The following is a 25,466-nucleotide window of genomic DNA, read 5'->3' on the forward strand; positions in this document are numbered from 1 at the left end:
TGTGTGTGTGTGTGTGTGTGTGTGTGTGTGTGTGTGTGTGTGTGTGTACACATACATGAGCAGGGGAATCACTGGGCTTGTAGTGTAGATGTAGCCTAATGAACACCAGTGCAGTTATTTTTCGTAGCTTGTGCTGTGTCACCTCTCCTCAGTAAACATGTTGTAGCATATGTGCATTTTCTTTGTAAGACAGTCACTGTATTTTTCAATCTACCAAGTGAGAGGGTTTTCTCTAGGAGCCATTCAGTTATGTAAGACTGTCAGCTGCACTTTAACTATACTTTTTTTTTTTTTTTTAAAGCATTCACAATATGAGAACACATCATTGCAAGCTCCATTTTCAGAAAGATCAGTATCCCACTGTGAGGAGCTTGAGCAAAAGCTTGCATCAGTTGAGAATAAGGAAATGCAACTCAATGAGTTTCTCAAGCAAATTTCAAACAAATCCAGTGAAGAGAAAAAGAAGATGGAAGAGAAAGTAAGTGGCTTTCATGTTTAGATTTCACCTTTGTGCCATGGTTGTATCAGAACTTTTTAAGCAGAAAGCAACTAATGTGTAGGCTCTAATTTATCCTGTGGTATCTATAGCCCGTCCACAATATGGCATTTAAACATGCCGAGCCTGATTCACCACTTGTTCCAGCGTTACGTTGTGTTACACAATTACTTGATCTCAGTGGAGCTACACTGGGTGAAACTGGAGTATCACAGTGTGAATCATGCCCAGTAGACGTGTACCAAACCTCAACCATGTCAACAGAGTGGCAGCATGATTTCCCTGTCCAGGGTGAAAAGGACTTTTGGTTTTTCATTTTAAAAAAACCCCTCTTGGACAGGGGCAGTCTTGCTATTTGTACGTGTGTTCAGTGCCTACTGCAGTGACGCTCTAGGTGTGACTGTAATACAGGTAACAAATAATAATAGGCAAACAGATGCTATATACTGCCGCAGGTACCATAACCTGTAGCAGTTTTTTAACATGCCTGCCACATGGATTGTAATTTGTTAATATGGATGTAACTCTGGAAACCTTTTTTTAAAAAATGCCTGTGTTGCTATCCTCCCTAAAGTGGAACATTCAGAACAGGGGAGAGATAATACTGGCTGAGGGAGCAGTAAAAACAACTCACTGAGGTAGCATTAGCTTTTCCTGCAGGGATGAGAAAACTGTGGGCAGCTTCACTGGTGTTAGCCTGAATGTAGATGGCTTTCTCTGTTCCAACTGCCATTTTCAGCACCATATTAATTAAGCTTGCTCCCAGCAAGCATATATGACCTGGTGCTGAAATCACCCATCTTCATTATGGGTCTTGTGGTTACTAATGCAAGCCAAAGAGGGACATTTTCTGTTAAAATTCCATGGTGTAGAGAAGGCGGTAGGCTTGTAAGCACAAAGGCTTGTGACAGTGCGTTGAATTCTTAATTTTTGTTTCTTTACTTACTTTCAGTTGAGCACGTTCCCTTAGAAGGAACATCACCTCCTCTGAGCAACCCTGGGCACATCGTAAAATACGCTACACAAACTGATGACTCAATTTATTTTTAAAACTCCATTAAATCATGTCTACAATAGAAAAATTACCATTGCTGACCACAATGTCAGCATGAATGGATCTGAACCTCTCTTGAATGTTTGAATGGTATTCAGAAACCAGTTAAAACCTGTTGCTGACACTGATTTCAGCTCATGTCAATTAGGTTTGCTCAGGGTGTCGCTTTAAAGGAAAATTGTATCCATGTGCCTCAGCCCAACAGTCTGAAAATTCATGTGATTTGAAGCACTTATTAACATGAATAAATGAACATATTTTTTTAAAATAGTGTGGAAAGTTTGGGACTAAAACCACTGCGTCTAATACAGCAGACACAAGTCTCATATACTGAGCTGTCCTGCCTTCCAGAGTGAATGTGCCAAATCCATGAGTGAAAAGCTGCTGCCTCTTCTCTGAGAGGTGCAGCGTAGAACTTACAATGCAGGACAATTCTGGGCTGTTCTGGGAGTTGGGCAGAATCTCTGCAGCCTAATTCACTACACAACCATGACTTCTTCCCTAAGCCCCATCCAGCCTGTGGACTGAATGAGCCATGGATCCTGTGGAAAAAAATATGTGATCATGTAATTAAATGAATGCATTAAAGTAGGATGGGATTGTAATTGTAGAAAGGAGGAAATGCAGGGCCAAAAAGGGCATGTGCTGCTGTAGGGACACAGCTGACAAGGTCTGAACTCTGGATTGGGGGCTAGGTCCAGGAGGCAGCCTGTCTGCTTGGCCCCTGTGCACCGTCACTGTGCTGATGTTAGTATCCGTCAGAGCCTAAAGGGGAGGAGGCCCCTAATCAGTTACTGAGGGATTGATGAGGGGGGGGTACTGAAATTATTTTGCTCATCTGGGGAACTATTTGCTGATAAAACTAATCGTTACTGAGAAAGGTGTTGAAGTGATTTCTGGGTGAACTCCTCCTCCCCAAAGGCTGTGGAAGGGATCTCCATCCCAAGGAAAGGGGTGGGGGATTGAAACAAACTGCTAGTAAGGGAAACCTCTCCACCCTACTCCACTCCTGCACTGCATACAAGAGGACAAATTTAAGTTTTCACTTTAATACTGACATTAACACTAACTTTTGAGGGCTGACCTTTACAGGAAAAATAACCCTTTAGGAAGTGGGGAGAGGACATTGGGGATGTGGAGATGGAAGGAAGGGGAATATCAGTGGCTGACAATCCAGCTAATAGAGGGAGAGAAGCTACAGCCTGTGATTGCAGGAGAGGAACCTCAGGTTGTGGGTGCAAGAGGGAAAGGGGAGATGTGAGAAGGCCACATATCTGTCCCTGAAAATGCTGGAGGATTTTAGTGGACGAAACAGTTGTGCAAAACCTCATTGAAAAAAGCACAAGGCCAGCATCCCCTAAAGGAAGATGACATGTCAGAGGAGCAAAGGCATTTTTGAAGGTCATTGGTTTGGGGAAGCATCCTAACTCTAGGATGTATCTCCAAATACTTTTGGGATCTATCTGGTAAGAAATGTCGTAGAACAGCCTGAATGCTGTATCCGTTTTTGAGGCCCTGATAATTAAGAGATTCATATCAAAACTAATCTTAAAACTTAACAGAATGTGTATATAGCCCTCCCGTAGCCCCCAGGATCCTGACTTGTTTAGAAAATTGTCCCTGGAAAAGCTTTTTTCCAGATGTTGTCAGCTACTAAACACTTTTATAGACTCCATCATTAGACTCTGACATTGCCAGTGTCACACATAACATTTGTTTTTCAGCAAGATGGATGTTTCCAGCACTAGACACAGAAACACCAATTGTATTTGATATTTTAAAGGGTTACATTTCACACTTATTCATAGCGACAAGTGTTTCTAATCCTGTAAGTTGCTAGGCTGTTGATGTGAGCAAAATGGGTAGAGTTTTCATTAAATCAGATTCTGAGTGAGAAAATAGGTTTTGAGTAGTCTTTTTTTGTTTGTTTAAGTCCTTGTTAATAAAGCAAGTGCCAGGAGTGCGTGTATGTGTACTGATCTTGGTTATCAAACACAGCAAATAAATTATTTTGCAGGCTGATGGTGAATTAAGATTCCTGTAGAAAGTCAGCCTTAACAAAGCTGCTATTTCATTGTGATGTCCTCTGATGTAGTTGTTGGACTGTGTCAAGGTCAAATTTTTGGCTCAGATTCCTATTAGGTTTAGTCCCGATAGCTATGTATTTGAAGTTGTTTTTAATTCCTGTAGCTGTTGCACAAAATAATATCCAAAACCAAACATTTAGGACGTCTGTCTTGAGAAGATGCTATCTGGTCACCTGTTTATATTGTGTGTATATTTATAAAATGAGAGTTGAAATAACACTTTGTAACTCAAGAAGAGTATCATGAGAAAACCACTGTTACTGGCGTAGTGGGTAGAGCACTGGACTCAGGAGACCTGGGATCTGTTCCTGGCTCTGCCACTGGCCTGATGGGTGACCTTGGATGAGTCACTTCACCTCTGTGCATCATTTGCCCCTCTGTAAAATGGGCCTAATGATAGTAACTTCCTTTGTAAAGCACTCTGAGATCTAATGATGAAAAGCACTGTTTAAGAGCTAGGGATTATTATTTCTTATTATCACTGCAGTACCTTTAGGCACCAGATGGATCAGGACTCTATTGTGCTTGGCAAGCATATACAGAGAAACAGTCCCTGCCTGAAAAACAAGACAAAGGATAGGAGGGAAAACAGGCACAGGGATGTGAAGTGACTTGCCCAGTGTCACACAGCAGGTCAGTGGCAGAAGCAGGAATAGAACCAAGTCTCCTGACCCCCAGTCGAGTGCAATGTCTGAGGCCATGCAGTTTGTTGTATACATGGCTTTGAAACACAGTATTTACCCAAGAACTCAGAAGCATGTATGTGTTATAAGTTTTTGGATTTTTTTTTTTTTTTTTTTAAGTAGGGCTGTATGCTCTAGTGGCTAATGTGCCACAGATCAAAGAGCGCTATCTCAAGTTATCAAGTTATACAGAATAAGTACCTGAAAAGTTCAAGAGCTGGGAGTAAAAGTGGCTATGTGGTATGATGCTATACGACATCAAAGCCCCAAAACAGAGCTGTTTCCCCTTAGGCTGAGCAGCAAAAATTCAGGGTCTTGCAGAGAGGTTTCCATTTGGATGAGAAATTGGTGGCATAATATCAGGGTATTTTCTTAGCGCAGTGGTCACCAACCGGTTGATCGCGATCTACTGGTCGATCCTAGAGGATCTCCCAGTCGATCGCGATCTCTGGTGGCACAGCGTGTCTGCCACTAAGGCAGAATCCCTACCCTGGCCCCATGCCGCTCCCAGAAATGGCCGGTGCAGCCCCGGTGGTGGGTGGGGGGGCAGAGGTCTCCCTCTGCACGCTGCTCCTGCCTGCAAGCACTGCCCCCACTGGCCGGGAGAGCTGCGGGGGCGGTGCTTGCAGAGAGGTGCAGCGTGCGGAGCCACATGCCCCCCGCCACCTCCCAGGGGCTGCTGGGGCGCGTTGGCCCCTTCCAGGAGTGGCGTGGGCCTGGGGTAGGCAGGGAGCCTGCCTTAGCAGCAGCCATGCTGCACTGCCAACCGGGAGCCGCTGGTGGTAAGTGCTGCCCAGCAGGAGGCTGCACTCCAGCTCTGAGCCCCCTCCTGAAGCCAGCATCCTATACCCCCTTCTGCATCCTGAACCTATACCCCCTTCTGTACCCCAGCCCTGACCCCCCTCCCAGAGCCAGAACCCCATACCCTCTCTTGCATCCCTGACCCCCCTCCCAGAGCCAGCACCCTGTACCCCCTCTTGCACCCCAACACTCTGCCCCAGCCCGAAGCCCCCTCCTGCACTCAAACTCCCTCTGAGAGCTTGCACCCCTCACCCCCGCTTGCACCCCAACCCCCTGCCCCAGGCTCAGACCAGAGCCCCCTCCCACACTGCGAACCCATCAGCCCCAGCCCAGAGCCCGCATTCCCTCCCAAACTCCTACCCCAGCCTGGTGAAAAGTGAGTGAGGGTGAGGGAGAGCAAGCGATGCGGGGTGGGGGGAAGGGGCAGGGCCTCAGGGAAGGGGCGGGGTAGATCCTGGGTTGCCCTTAGATTCAAAAAGTGAACTTGAGCGTAAAAAGGTTGGAAACCACTATCTTAGTGTAATATGTTTATTTACAAAAAATGTACACCAGTCCTGTTTGCCTGGATAGCAGTAGGGAAAAAGCAGCACATAGACAGCTCTTCTGCAGTAGCCTCAGGCTTTGCATTATCCCCAGAAACAATTCTCTGCCTCTGTTTTTTCTCTCCAAGGACTCACACAGACTTGCAGCAAAATGCAGACTCTTTGACAGTCCACACAGTAGTTTTGTCCCAGTTCTCCCACTCCTAATATTCTTCATGTTGCTGTCCACCAGGCATGCACATAGAACAAGCCAAAATAGTGAGAAACTTCCTAGCAGATTGTGGGCAATTGACATAAAAAATAATGTGTTAAATAAGGATGTTTTCAATTCCCAAGCAGTGGGTCATATAAATGGAGGTAAAACAATTGTAGCTTCAAATATGTTTGGTGCAACGCAAATATTTAAAGATGGTAATTGTTCTGGGTAGGAGATACTGGATTTAAGCAAAATAAATGACCCTTTGGTGTAATTTTCTGTAATAACTAACCCTTACTTCTGGCTAAGAATGTAGCTTCTAAAAATCTGCTGAGTTTTGAGAATTTGGAAATAGATTCTTCATTATCTTGTACAGATTTATTTTCTACCATAATAAATTATGTAATTGTATTACTCTTTTAGCTTAAAACCAGAGACAGGTACATAAATAGCCTGAAAAAGAAATGCCAAAAAGAGTCTGAACAAAACAAAGACAAACAGAGACGAATTGAAACCCTAGAAAAATATCTAGCTGACCTGCCAACGCTGGATGATGTAGAAAGGCAGAGTAACCAGGTAAGGGGAAAGTATCTGGTTTTAATAATACGTAAAAGAAAAGGTACAGATATAAATATATTCTGTGACATGCATTTGTGACCAGGGTCCCAGGGGAGCCACACTGTTAATCAATTAGGGCAATCTGTAAAGAATGGGGCAGGCAATCCCCAAAACTGGTGGATATTCCAATACTTAGATTTCCCAAGCCAGCACAAACAGCTTCTGTAATACCTCACTGGTTACCCAGAAGCCAAAAACACAGTTCCCTTAAAGCAACCAAGCCTTGGGCTTCCACCCAGATAACCAAGTGAAATATGATGAGGATTACTGAAAATCATATTCATCATAGAAGGAAGTTGTACCAATCCCAAAGGATTGGACACACTAACTCCCAAGGTGGTAATAAATGGAGATAGCCTATCTCCTAGAACTGGAAGGGACCTTGAAAGGTCGAGTCCAGCCCCCTGCCTTCACTAGCAGGACCAAGTACTGATTTTGCCCCAGATCCCTAAGTGGCCCCCTCAAGGATTGAACTCACAACCTGGGTTTAGCAGGCCAATGCTCAAACCACTGAGCTATCCCTCCTCCCTGAATATTTGAATATTGAATATCTGAATATTTCAGATCTTACCCATATACATGCCTACAGCTAATTCTTATTACCTAAACTAAAACGTATTAAAAAAGAAAAGAGAGTGAGTATTGGTTAAAAGATACATACAGACATGAGTACAGTTCTGAAATCAGTTTTACAGTAGAGATGGTGAGCTTTGTAGTTGCAAAGAGTTCTTTCAGAATTTGTCCATAGTATATAGTCCAACATTCATATTCAGGGTGATCCCGGTGGGACTGGAGATCTCAGTCGTAGGACACAAGCTTCCCCTGTGTAAAGCATCAAGGAGATCTGAAATAAAAAGGATCATACCCCAAGGGTTTTTATACAGTTCCAGGCCTTCTCTTGGCAGCTCGGAGTTCTTAGGCGAGCAATAGGCAATCACTGAGACTTTGAAGTAGACCTATTTCCTAAGCATCACCAGTAATTAGCTACAAGGATTAACATAAGGCAATTGCCTGTTTTCCACCATTCGCAGGTGATTTGCTATACATTTTGAAGGGAGATCAATACAATGATATCATTATATTTACAGTTTATTTAAATGTTAAGATCTCCTTTTGATATCTGAATTAACAGAATACAGCATAGACAGGAACAGTTTTGTTACATTGTTAACCTCTAACAATATATATGTAAACACACAAAAACACAAACATTATCTACCAATATGTTCCTAGAGGTTGAATTCAGGTCATTTATCTTGCAAGATGCTTAACTCTTTCTGGCCATGTGTCACACCATTATTGATTGTTTTGTTTTGCAATTCCTCTTGACTGAATTGCAATGTGTATATCACACTTTTCCCCACTTGATTAGTAAGACAAATATTTAAAGTGTTAAAAGGTGTTTTAACAGTGTAACAAGGAGAATTATAATAGACTTTAGTGCACAGTCAAAATTAGGCTAAAAGTGTATTCAGAAGATAACTGTAAAGCTGGGGCCTGTAGTAAGTACTCTTAATACAAAACTTAGCATTGTGTCTGACTGTTTGGATGTAATGTCTTAGCTGCACATTCTAGAAGAGAAGAACAAGCAACTCCAAGAAACAGTGACAGATTTGGAGAAGAAGCTTGGAGAGACTAGAACACAATGTAGGGAGAAAGAGCTGCAACTCGTGTATCAGAAAAAGAAAGAAAAAGACCTGGTCACCACAGTGCAGAGGTATGAATATCTGTGTGATGCTCTGGGACTGTTGCAGCATACTTGTTGTTTCAAGCCGCCAAATTCTTTGCAGCTTTACTCCAGTATGGTGTCAATGACTTTTGTGTCACACTGGAACATATTATTACCACACAGAGGGTGACAGTGTGACACAAAAGTCATTGACACTGTACTGGAAATATGATGAGATTTCCTTTGTATCATGTTACGAATGATATGATAACAGAGGAGGGGCTGACTATCACCAATGTCTTTCTGAGAGCTGGCATCATGGAATAGTGCCGGGTAAAGGTTGGATAGAATAAGCGTGTACAGCAAAAGAGCATTGTTCAGAGACTCCCAGCATTCCAAACTAATAAATAAGCCTGTACTGGACTGTAGGAAAGCTCCGAAGAAATTTATTGAGGGGTAAACTAACCATGGAAGGGTCAAAGATTTAAAAATCCTGCATCCATCTCCTAATGGGGGAGGTATTTGTTTAACTGCAGCTGGTGCCCTATCGCTGGCCTTACATAATCATAAAAGAACAAATTGGGCAGATTTCCATGGAAAAATTCCAGATGGATGATTGAATGAGACTATGGTGTATGTTACATTCTTTATACTACTTAAAGGCATCATTTTTAAAGGAAAAATATCAATTGGAGTTATGTGATAAAGACAGCCAAAAAGGAGAGGCTATGAAAAGGATAATTTTTTATAATTTGGGGTGGATGTCGCTTTAGTTCGGGCCCCTCACTTGCCTAAATGTACATGCCAGTAGCAGTCTAAAAGCATGCTACTGATGAAAGGCTAGACGGTTGGGACATCTAGTCAGGCAGATCACTGTGCACATTGTTTCCATCTTACAGCTGATGCACCTTTTTATTTGTGTCCATGTAATCTACAGGGATGGTTTTGTCTCTCCTGAAAGCCTACAAATATTTGAAACGATCTCTGGTTTCTATATTGGAAAACAGGATTGTCACTGTAATAAAATGCATTTATTTTTGAAAGCTGCTGAGGGGGAAAGCTCTGGCAGCATATAGGGGCTTTAAATGAACTGCAGGGGGCTGGGAACATTCCTCTGGTGCGTAAACAGTGTAATGGCTGAGATTTGTGGCTTTATGCTGCCCCCTCACATGCCCATCATAGGGGGCAGGAATGATAGACCATAGTGCTTGGCACTGTGGGCAATTCAGGGCTGCAGTGGAGCTCATAGGGACCCCATAGGCAAATTTAGTAAAGCTGCTGTAAGAACAACCCCCAGGACTGCTCTGACTAATGCTGGAGCTGATTCAGCCCCCATAGCAGCCCGTAAAATGGGCAGCACAAAGGGGTTTTAAAGTCACAGTTGTTCCCCTCCTGAGTGCACCTCCAGTGCCTTGCCTCAAGAGATGCAACACAGAATCTGGTCCAGGATTTATTTTTTTAACCAGGCAGCAAAGTATTACAAAGGTGGAGTATATATTGGATAAGTAATAAAACTTTCCTGTTTATTCAGATTGATCTGTTCTTGTTAGTGACATGGTGACTTCAAGAAATCCAGGATTTACACCACTTACCCACCTGTCAGTTTGCTTATACATGAAGCTGGAATCTACTTGTAAAGTCTTGGTGGGTTTGGTGAGAGACTGAGTGATGATGCTTATGGTGGTTTTTAAACCCTCCACTAGAACATACTGCCGTTTTTGTTTCCTTGTTTTCCCAATAAATTGACTAGTTGCTTTTCCATTCTTATCTCTGAACTGCAGTTTGCAACAGAAAGTAGAAAAATGCCTGGAAGATGGTATCCGCCTCCCCATGTTGGACACAAAACAGCTTCAGAGTGAGAATGAATGCCTCAAAGAAAAGAATGAGAAAGCCCGCAAGGTCAGTCCATGAAACTGATTAGCTGAACTGTCAGTAGTGTCCACAACCTTAGAATCTCCTATTGTGTTTCTTTGTCTTATTTTTCTCTCACTCAATTTTTCACGTGTACTGCTGATTCCGGTTTCTCTTCAACACGTGTTCCTTGGGTCAGTGCATTTGTTTTGCATGAATACTCAGTTGCACAAGAAAATGTAAACCATTTTTGGTCAAATAAAATAGAGAGAGACTTAGTTTTTACCAAGAAACTGGCAGTAAGTTAACTGTGATTGTGTAATTAGTAATTTCATGATGAAGATTGCTGTGTGAGTGTTAAGCAGTATTTCTCTTTTTTTGTTATTTACTTCGAGGATAGGTAATTTGAGTTCCGGGTTTAGACATTTATAAAAGAAAAGAGGGTCACTAGATCAGAAATTAGAGAGACTGTTCTACTTAAAACTCACAGGGTCAATCATCTTTTTGAATGTGGTACTTAGTCATATTTCCGTTTTTTTATAGGTCATAGACAATCAACAAAATCAGATAGCTGGGATGATGTTAGAAATTCAGGTAAGGAAATGTATATATTTTGCCATTGGTTTAGGCAGTTGCAGTTTATGATAATGTGCTATTAAAACACAGATACTGTATCTCTGTCCAAATAGGAGCTTGGAGTAGAAACATCTCCTTAACCTTAACTTAACTTAAAATAAGCTTTTTAGCACTTTGCAGATAGAAACAAATTGGATTCCCAGCATAAGGTGGAAAACTGCCTCCCTACAAGCTGCCTTATGCTGATGGTCTAAAGCAGGGGTCGGCAACCTTTCAGAAGTGGTGTGCCGAGTCTTCACTTATTCACTCTGATTTAAGGTTTCACGTGCCAGTAATACATTTTAACGTTTTTAGAAGGTCTCTTTCTATAGGTCTATAATATATACCTCTACCTCGATATAATGCTACCCGATATAACACGAATTCGGATATAATGCGGTAAAGCAGTGCTCTGGGGGGTGGGGGGGACGGGCGCACTCCGGTGGATCAAAGCAAGTTCAATATAATGCGGTTTCACCCATAACACGGTAAGATTTTTTTTGGCTCCCGAGGACAGCGTTATATCGAGGTAGAGGTGTATAACTAAACTATTGTTGTATGTAAAGTAAATAAGGTTTTTAAAATGTTTAAGAAGTTTCATTTAAAATTAAATTAAAATGCAGAGCCCCCCCAGACCGGTGGCCAGGACCTGGGCAGTGTGAGTGCCACTAAAAATCAGTTCGCGTGCCGCCTTCGGCACGCGTGCCATAGGTTGCCTACCCCTGGTCTAAAGGATGGCCTGTCCGATATCCTCAGAGCTGCTTATGTCACTTTTGGTGCTATTGGTATGACTGCACACTCTTTAACGACGAGTCATAGGACAGGCACAAATTGTAGTCCGATAAGAAAAAGAAATACACATTAAACACCTAAATATTGAACACTAGCAGTTGGTCTAAGACTGCAGTCTTGAATGAATGGAAATCTAACAGGAATGGGTTTGAAATAAAAGCCACTATTGATGAGTTGCTACAGTATGAACGATCTGGCATACCTATTAACAAAGCAGTTTCCTTCACTTACTTTCATAAAATAATTGAGTAATTTTACCCATCAGTTTGACTGACCGTTTAGTAGCTTAACATACTTACGCCATCACAATGTATTTCCTGGATCTTTCCAGTTCCCCTATAGTTTTAACCTTCTCATTCCATCTACTTCCCTGCTGCTGGGTGCCATATCAGTGGAAGTCATTAAATATGCTGAGGGTTTTATGCTGAGTCAAATTCTGTGTTGATCTGGATTAGGACCAGTGGCTACAAACTCTAATTACTTACTGGTACCAAGGCCAGCATTGCCATAACCTGAGTTAGCCCCAGTAGCCCTTCTATGTCCACTGTCAGCACTTGCTGCTATTGACAGCCTATTTTTAAACAGTATCTTCAGTCCGGGATGTTTGTACGGTGAAGAGGTGGGAAAAGGAAAGCTTGCATGCCTGACACTTGTGCCCAGTGTTCTGTCAGCTGTAGCTGACAGGCTGATTCTGTTCTCACACCATCATAAGTCAGGTCTGACGCCACTGAAAGCAGTGGAGTTACACGAGGAAAATTGGTTTTATATGAAAGGAGAGTCTGACTTAGCATCTTCAGCAACATTATAAAGATAATGTCAGTTTCAGTTACCTGCTGCATAAGTACTGGGTGTGCAATGTAGAAAACTTTCACCCTTAGAAAATAAGTGAGGGTCAGAATGAGTTTAAAACCAATCTAGGTGTGAGGACCAGGATCTCAGGTGCAATGAGGTACCCATCAGCACACCAAAGGCAGCAAAATAGCATCCTTCTTTTCAGATCCCTGAAGTAACCAGGGCCAGTTCAGCTCCTGGCACAACTTAGAGCAGTTTCCAAATGCTGGCTTGCAATGTCCCCCTTGGGGCCAACAGCAGCGGGGACAGCCGGATTGCACATACTGCTGGTTTGGGGGTCCTGGAAAGGAATGGTGGAGAACTAGCTATGCCAGTTCTATGCCAACAGAGGATTTGGTAGGCCTGGGGAATCCTCAGCTGTCTATTTAGGGCAGCTTTAAGTTGCCTTTTTACTCCCAGAGCGGTGCAAAGAGGACTCTGTGTGGCCAGGGATCTTGCTCTCTCCTTTAAAATGTCTATTTTTAAATTAGGATCTTTCTTGTCTTCCTGTTTGTAAGAGAGATTCTTTCCCCTGAATCACATCTGCTTCGTTTCCTGTAAGCAGCTCTTCAGTGCCCCATTTGGTGGCAACCCAAATAATACGGTCTCTTCCCACTAGAAGACTCCTAGATGTGGAGCACCAGCACTTGCATCCAGGGAGATGCATAAACACCCCTCTGAAAGATCCACAGTGAGCCTCAGGTACCAGGTGGTAAGCACTAATGGCCTGCTGCAAATGGGAGGCTTTCCGTTTATTTCAGTGGGCTTTGGATCAAGCCCCAGCAGACCACCCCCAAAAGAACAAAAATTGAACTTTAGAAGCTGAGAAGCTCTCTGGCCTGTTTCACTGTGGGGTCAGCCCCCCAGAGCACTCAGATTCCCCTCTGTAGACCTGTCTGATGCCTCGTGTGCTCCTCCATTGTCATTTTGTGCTTCTGTTGAGAGAGGAAGGGAGAGAAGAAATATGGCTGTTTCACCAGCCCCGTTCCTCCCCAGCCTGTTTCAGAATAGGGAGTCACAGGCAGCTCCAAACGGGGATCAGCAATCTCAGGCTTGTTGACTTCACAGTTGAGAGTAACTCACACATCTTGGCAGGACCGTTTTTCTTTTTCCTTCTCTTCTCCCCTGCCATCTTGATATTTTTTGGGGGTGGAGAAGAGGGTTTTAGTGCTTGTTCCTGGCCAGCAAGGTTCCATCAGTCCATATTTACTTGACCTCTGCCCTCAGCAGTCATCATGTAGCACTTGTTCTCCTGTCTCCTGCTCCTGTTGGGAGTTTATAGGAAATTGCAGGTGAATTGTTAACATCAATAGAAGAGGGAGGATTTTCTTTTCAGAACCAGGAAGCACAGAATGTGGTTAAGCAAAAACTAGACTAATACCTTTTTGAATCTTACTTATTTACTTGGTGAGTTCATCCACAATTTAAAATTATGCTTTATAAATTTATTTTCAGTTCAGTCTTTTATTAAAAAAGTAGCCCCTCAATATTATTTTTGATATTTGCCTCCTGGAAGTGTCAGCTGAAATGAAAACAAATCCTGCTCCAAACAACAGTTTGTGACCATTTTAATTTCCTGTTTATTTGTAATCTCTAAGTAATGGTTTTGATCTTCCTACTTTTTTTATTGTGAGAGATTAACGTCTTGGTTACTTTTGAGATATGTTATTTTGCGTGCCTTACAGCTTCAGAAATAGAAAATGTACATGGAAGTTGCTTTTTTAAAATTCCTGTTCAAATGATTAATTTAGATTGTCACAAAATTAACATTTCCTTTATGAAAAAACAAAAATATTAAAAAGGATAGAAAAGCCAGATTGTACAGAGCACTTGTTATCTAACGCATATCTGGCGTTCCTATTTTTGGAGCTATTTGTGTATCATGACTGATGGGATTAACATAACTGAATTTTAACTTCATACAGAAAATGTATAAAGTAAGTCACACAGCAAGAGGGGAAAGGGAAAACCATAGTACTGTGTGTCCAGGATGGTAAGCCAGTGGGCTTGTATGTGAATGTGCACTTAAGCATGAATCTCCTACCCAAGGTAGAATTAATACTTATTAATACAAGTTTCCAATTTTAGTGATCCCTGGCAAATGCCATTGACTCATGAGCTGATGACATACATATGATTCGGTGTAATATAGAATTGTATGTGAACTTATTTCCAGACTATTCATTGTTGGAGTGTGACTAGAGTTCTACATAAGACAAATGACAAACAGAATTTTGAAAATCAAATGGTAAAACTTAATAGTACTTGTGAACACGTCTTTTTTTAAAAAAACAAACAAACTTGTAATGTGCATAAAACAAAGAATGTAAACATGCATTCAGTATGACTGTTGAATGTAAAAACCTCTTTTAGTTGATATAAATGAACAATATCTGGGGGCTCTACGTGGTGATTTAGCACACCAGTAAGAGTAAGTTCTCTTATTATTCACCTTTTAGAAGTCAAACTTTAAACGCAATAGGGAAGACAAATCCTCTGTATTTGGTTTTGGTGCGTCAGAATAGGGAAGCAGCAGCACCATTCCTCATTACTTTCAGGATAATGTATTTGGAAAAGCTCTATGCTATTGGGTGTCAAATGGGCAGTGGATTAGTGCATTAGCCTTTGAATGCAACTCTCAGAGTAATTTCATATTAGGTCATAAAAGGAATTAGTTTATCCTAGAACTTCATGGGCATTTTTCTGTGCCCCAAAAGCACTGTACACTTTGGAACAATTCAGCTCCATTTGCTATGACTGCTTCAGTTATTGCTCTTCTGCTCCTTGAGTTCTTCATATCCTTAAGAAAAATGGCTAGAGAACTGGGATGAAACCATTAGGTTCCTATTGAAATTAAACTATAGAACTTAATAAAGAATGATTAAGCTTACATTTTTTTAACCATTCTCTTAGAATTCTCTGAGAGAGAGGTGATTCTCTATTACATTTTCCAGGAGTCCACATAAGAAAATATTCTTCTGAGCCAATGCCATCCCATACATGGGTTAGCATTGTATAGTAAGCACTAATCTCTGCTTCCACACTATGGAGCACCCATTTTTCTTCTTGCTACATGATCTTGAGTTCCACTGGCTTGGAAAGGTTAAATCAAATAGTTCCCAAGGCCAGGGCACCAATGACAAAGTATGCAGCATTGGCACCGATGCTCCTACTATATTTTGAGCAAGATAGGAGTGGATTGACGTAAAATAATTGGAACTGGGCAACAGGTTTTACATATTAATGTGCTGATCAAAGGATATAAAGGAACTTTTGGATGCACTGCGAGAGCATATCACTGGGCTTTGAGAGCAATAACATTACCAACATGAAAAAAATCCCCCTTTTTGAAGCTTTGCAAGAGTCTGTGGTTTAGAGCATTAGGAGTTTATATAAGCAGTAGCTCAGCTTTATTAATATTCTGAGTGAGGCAGTTTGACTGCTTCTCTTTCTGGATTTGAGCCAAATAATCCTGCAAAGCATATGAACATAGATAAGTGAAATCATCAAGTGGTGAAATAAGTCTGCATGATACTGACAAAGATAACTACGATCATACTGAATTGCAATATATATCCAAGTGGAACTATGTATGCAGAGGTGTCTTTTGAAACCCAGAAGTAACCTCTTTAAGCAGGAACTAGAAACCTACTACACCAGCAAAACATGATGCATACACGTAATCTGAAATATTAATATTATTTAGTGATGTACGTTTTCAGAACTATACAAACATTAACAAATTCCACATATTTGTGCAGAGCAGGATTATCCCTATTTTTGAGAGAGAACATGGAATGTTGCGTCACAGTGACATACAATAAGTACAGATAAGTGTTTTAGATGAATGGAGTCTGACAAATGTGTTTATCATCTGAGATATATATATTTTAAAAGCTAGGCAAAGGAAATTAAGCAATGGTGTGAATTTCTCATGAGATCAAAATCATTGTCTCAGATGAGCTGATATTGCAAAAACTTTGACCCAATTACAGGTGAAATTTGTCATGTATCTGTTTTCCACAACCTTAAGAAGCTTTATAAAATGGTTTTATTGTTATTTAAGCAGTCAGCTGTCAAAAAGACAGTGAGGTGAGACCACTAAAGCATACTCAAGAGCCGTTGACTCAGCGTCATTGGAGGAGTTGATCTTTTTGGTCAATGTAGGAATCAAATCTGAGAAACTGAGTATTTATTAGCAGTAGGTTCAGAGAAAGTTATTGCTGCTTTGTAACTGCTAGGATAATCATTTGGACAGCTGAAGCGACCCAAAATCTAATAAATTATTTTACCTTGGAGCCACTTGTTTAATCAGGATTCTTTCACCCCCACTGCACAGTTCAGGTGTTTAAAAATAATTTTGTAGAAAATTAAAGTAACTGCACCATATCAAGAGTTATCAAAGGCCAAAAAAGGCCTTCAATATGAATTGAGCATCAAATTCACCATCTGTCAGACAGTACTCAAAGGAGGGGTTGTTTCCATATTCTTAAAAATGGAAAAAGAAAGGTGAAAAGAACTTCATCTTGTTAGTCACAATGAAATTAGCATAAAATTGACACTTAGTGGGCGTTAAGACATTCCTCATAAAAAGGAAATAGCTGCTGGGAATTAATTATAATGAACAGTAATTTTAGACTCCATGCATTTTTCCCCTATTTAAAATCCACAGGTATTTGTGTTTATGAAGAAGACACTTATTAAACCTCAGAGAAAAACCCTTAAAAAAATATTGCTGTAGAAGTCTATCATGATAACTTAAGAATTTTTCTGACTAGAAATAGTCAGTATCCTACAGAGATTGCTCCCCAACTGACCGCTAGAGGAAGCTGTTCCTATAGATAAATGCTGAGTCATTTAACTGCCGATAGGAAGGTGGTGAAATAAATAGATGAGGAGCAAGTAAATCTGAACATAACAAGTACAGTAAATCAACAAAACTTATCCCGATGTACCACAATATACCAATATACCCCAGCTGACAAGATACAAGAATTAAGGCACTTATTCCTGTTTTTATTCTATCTAGTCTATGGAAGAAAAGCTTTTGCAAGGGAAAGTGACAATGCAGAAGATGACAAATGAGACTGAAGAAAAAGAAAGGCATATACAGCAGTTAAATAAAACTCTGCTTGAAGTAAGTAATTAGAAACCCCTTATAAAAATATTTCTACCACAGTAGGGCCCCATTGTGCTAGATGCTGTGCAGGCATGTAGTAAAGAGCCAGTGCCTGCCCGGAAGAGCTTACTCTTTAGATTAATGACAAGACACAATAAATGAATGAAACAGACACACAGGTGGGGATTTATTGCCATTCACACTTTGAGAGAGTGCTCTAGCCTGGAAGCTTTGATATGGATGGTTTATTTTTAATGTTTATTTTTTTAAATCTGAGTAGCCCCTAAATCTGCCAGTTAATACATGCCATCATTTATCTAAGTCCATTCAGTTTAATTCATATTGTTCACTGTCTGAAACAGAAAACATGCTGCTTTTTTGTATGGTGAATGTTTTGAGATGTCTACAACTGGTGTGGACTAGTATTAGGTGAAGAAAATGACACAGCCCTTTTTTTTTTTCTTTCTTTATTTTCACAAAGAACCAAAGACTAATGGAAGAGAATGCCTTTTTGAGGGAGCAGATATGCCAGATGGAACAGTCCAGACAGCCAGTGTCTGAAAAGATGCCGGTGGCTGACCAGTTGTTCAAAGAAATGTCCCATTGTTTGTTTGACTTGAAAGCACTATGCAGTATTCTTACCCAGAGAGCTCAGGGCAAGGAGCCTAACCTCTCCTTACTGCTGGGAATCAGATGTAAGTGATATTATCATGCAATATTTATATTGTACTTTGACATTGAGAAACCATAGTCTATAGCAATGGAATCTAGTTTGGGCTGGCTGAGACCTGTACTTTCTGGTCACCATGTAGAAAACTAAACAACACTCTTTGTATATTTTTCAAGTGTTCTTGGTCATGCAGTTACTGGTCCAAGTTATTAAGTATTTCCTGTTAATGTCCTTCAGGTTATAAGATATAGAGGAGAGGCAGAATTCAGCCTGCTAAAACGTAGCAATTCCCCATGTGCTTCTTACCACAAAGATCCCAAAGCTCTTTTCAAATGTATATGCTATGACCAAATCATAATCAGGAACCACTTTATAGAGTAATGCCATCTTCTCTAAGGTGAAATGCAGCAGCTGTTTGATAGCACACAACATACCCAACAGGTTAGGAGAAGAAGTGGAGAAAATTATATATATCGTTAGTATACTTGCAGATGAGCCAGTATACTGGCATTAATACACATAATTTTACTGTGTCATGTGATCTTGAATAAGTATAAGTAGTCAAGCCTCCAGGTTTACAACACATCCAAAAGGGATGCTTTCAGTAACACAGGTTTATTACTAATAGAACCCACCTCCTGAAGCAAATAGGTGTTGCACTGAGATCTCCCAACTGATTATTAATCTGACTTGATTTGTGAGATCCAGTAGGATCACAGCATGAGCCAGTATAAATTAAAGAAAACAATATAGGACCTCACTAATTCTTATTAATAGAGAGCTGTTGCAGACCAGCCACGTTTATGGATTAGTGAGTATGGGGGCAGGAATCGATACGTGTGTAGTTCTGATTTCTGTTACCTACGCAGCATTTGAAGGGGTTGGCCGAATGGTGGTTTTACTCTGTGAGGTCCCAGGGAGAGTAAATTGAATCTCTATTTGATATGCATACTCCTGCTGTCCCAGGCTACAGAAACAACACATCCTGTATGCATTGCCCTCCACCAGGTTGCCCAGACCTGTCACCACCTGCTTATGGGCTGTGCCTCTCTCCCACCAGACTCTTGGGGAGAAAGTTGTGCTGCCACCACTTCTCCATCCCACCCAGCACACTTTCTATTGGCATGAGCCCCCCGTAAAGTTGTGTAGTCAATCTGCCCTTTAGGTTTTTCCATTGCCACTTTGAAAGAGCTACATTAGATTCAAAAAAGGAATAGTGTATGGTTGTAAGTGCACTGAATACTGCATTTTGATGGCTTTTCATTATATTAAAGCAAGATTTGTCCAGGTATCATTAACTAAAAAACATTCACCCTTTGAAGTGAGTGAATGTGTAAGCTATGTGGTTGCATGCTAAGCTCTAGCTGTGTCTTGTTTTTCACAGCAATGAGCTGTTCAGCTGAAGAGAATGAGAATTACCACAGCACAGAAACTCTCACCAAGAAACTCTCGGAGGTTTGTCAATTACGGAAGGATATTGATGAACTGAGGACTATAATATCAGACCGTTATGCTCAGGACATGGGAGACAACTGCGTTACCCAATGATAAAATTTTGTCTCACAGCAATGACTACATTATTAAATACTGCTGTGTTACGGATCTTTGCATTTCTATGAAGGAGCCATATGGGAAGATAGCATACTGTATATGAGCTGCACATGGGTGTCTGGTGGGTCTGAGGGTTGTGCATATTTAATTTGGGGGATGGTGGGGAAATCTTAATTTGAAGAGAGTGGTACAGATCTCAAGAAAATCTGTGTTCTCCAAACTACTGAATGTAGGACCAAGCTGTGAAGAATGTTCCCATTAGAGATGTAGGATTTTATTTCCTCCCTCATGGCTCATTTAAACAATATGTGTGGTTATATTGTTTTCCGAAGTCAAAGCAAAGTCTCAGAAAAAGGCACTATTGTTACTACTGTACTTACTTTCCTTCATCAGAGGTTGGAGTTGCACTGTCCGAATTGAAAGGCTGGAGTGACAGGTTCAAGCACCCAAAGGTGTAGAGAAAATATGGACAGTGGAGCCAGATGCTTCTGCAAAACACATCATGTTGGAAACTGCAATTGGGGTGGTTTTTGACTACTACAAAAGGTGGTTGCTCGTTTTATAATTGCCTCGTGAATTAGGTAAGGGAAAGAAGGGGTGGTTTCAGCAGCTGATCCCTGTTGATTATTAGGGTTTTTATTTTATCCAGCAACAGTCTAGGCAAACAAACTCTGTATGTGAATGTAGTCCCATCAGATTGAGATGTTTGCCTTCCTCATATCTCCATCTTTTAACATGTTACTTAAAAACCTTGTTTCAGTAATATGAAGACTGTGACACAAACCCACAAAAGCCAGCTGCTGTAACTCTTAAGGCTGGCTTTCTGTCAGCAAAATGACACTGGAGACGTCTCATGGTGTGTGTACTGTAGTTATTTTCTGTCTACAACCTCTGTTTTAAATGTGTTCAGCCTATATATCCAGGGCCCAATCCTGCAGGCCTCCTGAAGGTAATGAACAACCCAAATCTTGCAGCATCTGGGCCTGTACAAAATTTTTTCTGCCTCTTAGTGCTGAAAGCTCAGAATGTTATTGTCAGACTCTATCATTTTGTGTGGTGTGCAGGACTTGTAGATTTTTCCAGTCCTGCAGGAAAGGATTACTTTTTAAAAAATACAGGAACACATTGTTATCCAGTGCAAGACTGCCCCTGCAGGACAGATAGAATATTAGCACTCCCGCAAAACGATTCTATGATCAGAACTTAGCTGGGTAATTGTAAAACAAGGATACCTCTATTTCACTGGAGACAAACACAGCAAATAAGTTCTGCCTTCAAATGCTGACCTGGCCAAAATGGCTGTCAAGCTGCATTATTAATGTTAGACAATGAGAATCAATCATAAAAGACTGCAAACACATTTAAAAATTAAAAAAGTTTGAGAGCAAATAGCTGCAGCTTGCTTGTGCAGTTATTACAGCTGACAGTACAGTGCTGGCAGCATTAGAAATCTTTTGTTAGTAAGCTTATGGGCCATGACAAAGTAGGCTGGAAGACAGCAAACTATGGTAAAGGAATGGCTATTTTTGTTTTTTTCTGACATTAATATCTATATTTAATTTTCACCATTTGTTAAAAACAGAAAAAATAGCTTAAGGATAATGTGGATTGACATTGCTGATTTTAACGTTAAAATTTTCAGCCTTCTGTTTTGTGTTACAAAGAGTGTTTAAATGTCATTGTTATGAACTTAGTGATTTAAAAATCTTCTGGTCAGTCTTTTCTAACTGTTACATGGGCTTATTTATTCAACAGGTCTTGCTTGCTAAACTGTCCCTACACCTGGCCTAGATCTGTGAAAATCTATTTTAGTGTTTATATTAATGGTTCTCAGTATTTTTCAATTGCAGATTATTTACTCAGACTGAAGCAGCAACTTTGGGAGCATTAAGTCTTCCATCCTTACAACTGAACAGCGTAATCTTTACATTTTTTAAAAAATATTCTGGGGCTAAGAAAGAAGCTATCTTTTTGCCCAGAACTTGGTTTTTAGGTTTTTTTTTTTTTTTTTTTTTTTTTTTTTTTATTGCCTAAAAATTGGAGTTTGTAGAAGAATTATGGACACAACTTTAAAGAGGGACTTTCACATTAGGGCAAAACTGAAAATAAGGAATCTTTGCCTATAACTTAGTGGTTGCTGTTTTGATTAGTAGTTTTAATAACTACTTACTTTCACTTTCTTTCTGCTTGGCCCTGAAGTGAAGTCATCATCCTGTGTTTATAGCAAATTTGTCTAGTGTCAGGAATTCAACATCCTGACTTCAGACAGTCAACTAAAAGTATTTGGTGGGGTAAAAGGGAGGCAATCCGTGTCTAAGCAACACCATACTTCAATAAGCAGAAAGGACAAAAAAAACAATCAGCCTATAAAAGGGAAATGTATTGCTGTTTTAAATCGCGTGGGCACATATTGGAGGGATAGTAGTGTAGTGTTACAGAAGGGAACAGCAGATTCTGTTTTTATCTGTGCCAGGTCCTCCCTGTGTGATGCTCAGCAGGTCACTTAACCTCTGCGCCTCAGTTTCCCCATCTCAAAAATGGGGATACTACACTGGGGAGTTATGATTAATGAATTAATGTTTATAAAGCACTTAGAGATCCTTGGAAAGAAGTTCTATGGTTCAAAAGTATTATAGAAGGTTCTCCCAGTATGAAAGTCTTGATTTTTTTTTTTTAGTTGCACTATTGTGAATGATGATGCTGTAATTCTGCATTTTTTTTCTCTCTGTTATATTAGAGCACCAATTGTATTTACATTAAAATATAGAGCACTTGATTTTTAAAGTAACACACTGAGTTTATCTGCCTCAGTCAAATTAAAGCAGGGAGAGAAATGGCAGATGTGATGAGCCAAAGATACAAATTACTGATAAGGTTAGAATTAAGTGACCACAAAGAATAAGTATTTTTCCTTTTCTTTGATTTCTTAAAATTGGGCCTGCTGTTGTAGGAGCTATTGTTATATATGCATCAGTTTACAGATGTCTCCAAACAGAATAAGCTTTGTCTAAGTAAGATATGCATGATTGTTTAGCTGGTTAAAAAGTAGAGTGTGTGTGGTCTCATTCGACATATTTAATATGATATGGTTGATTAACAAACGTTAACAGTGGCATTACTGAAACTGATTTAGTCATGACAACTTTTTGCCATAACTTAGAGACAATCTCAAGGGCTAAAAAAAATGTCTAATGAGTGGATACTGTACCGTTCTGTCTATTAGTGGACTTACAGAGAAACACGTACAGCAATTTTTGTATAGTTTCAGTTTAATTTCTACAATCCTTTAAGTGATTCTTACAGTAAATAACTACTGTATTCAAGAATGTATTTTAAAAATGGCTTGGAAAGTAGTTGTCTTTGGGCAAGCTATAAAAGATGCTATGTATTTACTGTATATAAGTAGTTCAGCTCAATTGTGCAAACTTAACTTAGATTCTTAGCCTCAGATGTGTGGGTTTATAGTGATGTACTTCTGTAATTTATTGCGGTTGCTATAACCACCAACTCAGGCAACAACATTTTAAAACTGCCAATAGATGTAGCTGTAAGAGCCAAAGTTATTTTGCTCTGCTCATTTCTGAAGATTTCTTATCACTTTTAGTTAGAGGAAAAAATTATCCTACTTGCTCTTTTAAAGATAAGAGGGTGCAAGGAAGGATGGAAATCCCTCTTCAGGTACCTGACACCTGAATTTTGCCCTCACTTATGTTACCCCTCAGTGACATAAGTGGGGCTGCATGGGCGTAACTGGAATTAGAATTTGGTTCTTTTAATGGAATTGATACAACAGGTTTTTCTGATGCATGGGGAAATATTTCGATTGTTTGAATCAATCAATCAACATTTTTAAAATATGAAAACAAACCAGTGGCTATTGAAGATTATATAAACAGATTTTGTATGACAGCTGCTCAGCAGTATTAATTCCAGTGCTGCATACCTTTGTGCCTTTTTTGCCTTCAGTAAATGTATATAGTCCCAATGAATTTTAGTTGAGCTAGAAGAATGTCAATAATTATTGCACCTTGTTTGCTCTAACTACGGATCTTTTGTTTTTAGGCTTTGATAGTAAGGAGCCTCTTACATAATATCTAGAAATATGTACTAAATGCTATAGGTACTAGGCATACATCTTGTAAGTTAGGTGATTTTAGCAGTCCAGTTTTTCTGACAGGAAGAGTGAGCAGGAAATTCAATCAGAATGATAATTTTGTATATATTAACTACAATATCTCATTGGTAATCAGTGGAGAGGAGGGGGCTGAGTCTAACTTTTAAAAGCACAGCTGACATATGTACTGGCTTAGTCCCCAAAGGCTGGTAGTTATGTAAATTGGGTTCTGTTTTCGAACCGCTCAGAATACCTCATGTGTAAATAGAGTTGTCATGACTTAATCAAAATGCATTCAGTGTAAAAAGTAAAAGGCGCCACTGGGTGGCTCACCTTTAGCTCTGTGGTTATTGCCTCTTTTTGTAATTTTTTTATAGTAGGGTTTACAGCTAGAATTTTGAATGCCAAAGTTCTATTTATTAAATAAGTTTTCATTGTTAATGGCTAGTATTTTTCCACTGGAATTTTGTTTGTTGATGTTTGGGATTTGTATCTACAGAGCAAAAATAAATTTTGTTACAAAATTACTATTTTTAATCATAATTTATATTGTGGTAACACCAAGTTAGGATTGGTGCCTACCTGTGCTAGGCACTATACAAAAGAGGAGCAAGACATGGTCCCTCCACTGAAAACAACACAAAGGTAAAAAAGTGAAGAGATACCAGTACATACCCACTGTGACACATACCTAGATAGATGAAGGAAAATTACTCACCCTTAATACTTTTTTTTTTAAAATCTCTCTTCTCCTATCCTACACCTAAGATCCATTCCACGTACCAGGAAGCAAGCTGGCAGAATAGTTGTCACTCACGGACACCAAGTGTGCATCTTCACCATTGGTATTCATACACAAAACCCCCACTCAGCTGCTGCCTAACCTTATAAGTGCCTAGACTCACTTGGAGCTTAAACTTTTTGCAGTAAAAGTGCCCATGTTTCTGCCTCTGAACAGGTGAACTTCTGCCTCACGCCAAGTGCCTAAGCCCAAGTACAATTCATAAACTCGGGGTGGGGTGGAGAGAAATAGGCAGCCTCTGAGCACATCTACCATATTAAGCCCTGCAGACAGGCTCATAACTCCACAAAAAATGGCCACACAGGGTTGGGGGGGAGGGAATGAGAAACTAGGACCTCCTTCATTCCCTTTAGCTCAGTAGTTAAGGTACTCACATGCAATGTGGGAGACCCCTGGTATTGGTATTCTTATCTGGTGGGGTGCGGAGGGCTCATTTGCGCTCACACAAGGCCTTTGAAATCTTACTTTAAGACGGCTTCACAGCTAGGCACAAAGAGGCTCCCTGTGCTTCTTGCAGATATTTGGGCTGCTCTGAAGTCCTCCATCCCCTAGGAAACATTCTGGCTGCCTCAGAGCCCAGCCAGCAGTCAGAAGAATCTGTGCGCTGTTCTGGCTTCCAACAGGAGGATAAGAGTCCAAAGGCGGAAAGATGTTAGCGAACATGCAGGCCAAGGAGAAATGAGCAATAGTGGGGGGCGGGTAAGATGAATCTGTCCAGAGAAGTAAAAGGCTTGGCCAGCTGTTTGTTAAAGATCATTTCCAAATGGGTCGTGATCTGGGGCCAACTGAGGTAGGACAGCTCAACGTTGCTCAGAGATTCAAGCTGCGTGAAATAATCCAGGCCCCTGTCACAGGACTTGACCAAGAAAGGCTGTCACTGCTTTTGATGTGGAGTTAATCAAAGATAGATTTGCGTTTGTCCCCACTTAACAGCGGTTCATAACCAGTACAGCCAGACGCTTCATAAACACATGA

At 40.5% G+C, this 25,466-nt stretch overlaps 1 protein-coding gene across 2 annotated transcripts in view; it reads left to right on the plus strand.

Annotated features, from left to right (window-relative positions):
• Positions 1-21,562, plus strand: part of CEP85L (centrosomal protein 85 like) — a 201,623-nt gene extending 180,061 nt beyond the window's left edge. For both annotated transcript variants that reach the window (XM_026649846.2, XM_024205368.3), the window contains exons 6-13: positions 302-478; positions 6,283-6,435; positions 8,040-8,194; positions 9,928-10,045; positions 10,541-10,591; positions 17,265-17,372; positions 17,836-18,049; positions 19,409-21,562. In XM_026649846.2, coding sequence (XP_026505631.1) covers positions 302-478; positions 6,283-6,435; positions 8,040-8,194; positions 9,928-10,045; positions 10,541-10,591; positions 17,265-17,372; positions 17,836-18,049; positions 19,409-19,572 — 1,140 coding nt within the window. In that variant the 3' untranslated portion in view covers positions 19,573-21,562. The remainder of the gene's footprint in view (positions 1-301; positions 479-6,282; positions 6,436-8,039; positions 8,195-9,927; positions 10,046-10,540; positions 10,592-17,264; positions 17,373-17,835; positions 18,050-19,408) is intronic.
• Positions 21,563-25,466: the final 3,904 nt, after the last annotated feature.

The sequence above is a fragment of the Terrapene carolina genome, unplaced genomic scaffold, assembly GCF_002925995.2.
Source record: "Terrapene carolina triunguis isolate 2854851 unplaced genomic scaffold, T_m_triunguis-2.0 Scaffold85, whole genome shotgun sequence".
Classification (NCBI taxonomy): domain Eukaryota; kingdom Metazoa; phylum Chordata; order Testudines; family Emydidae; genus Terrapene; species Terrapene triunguis.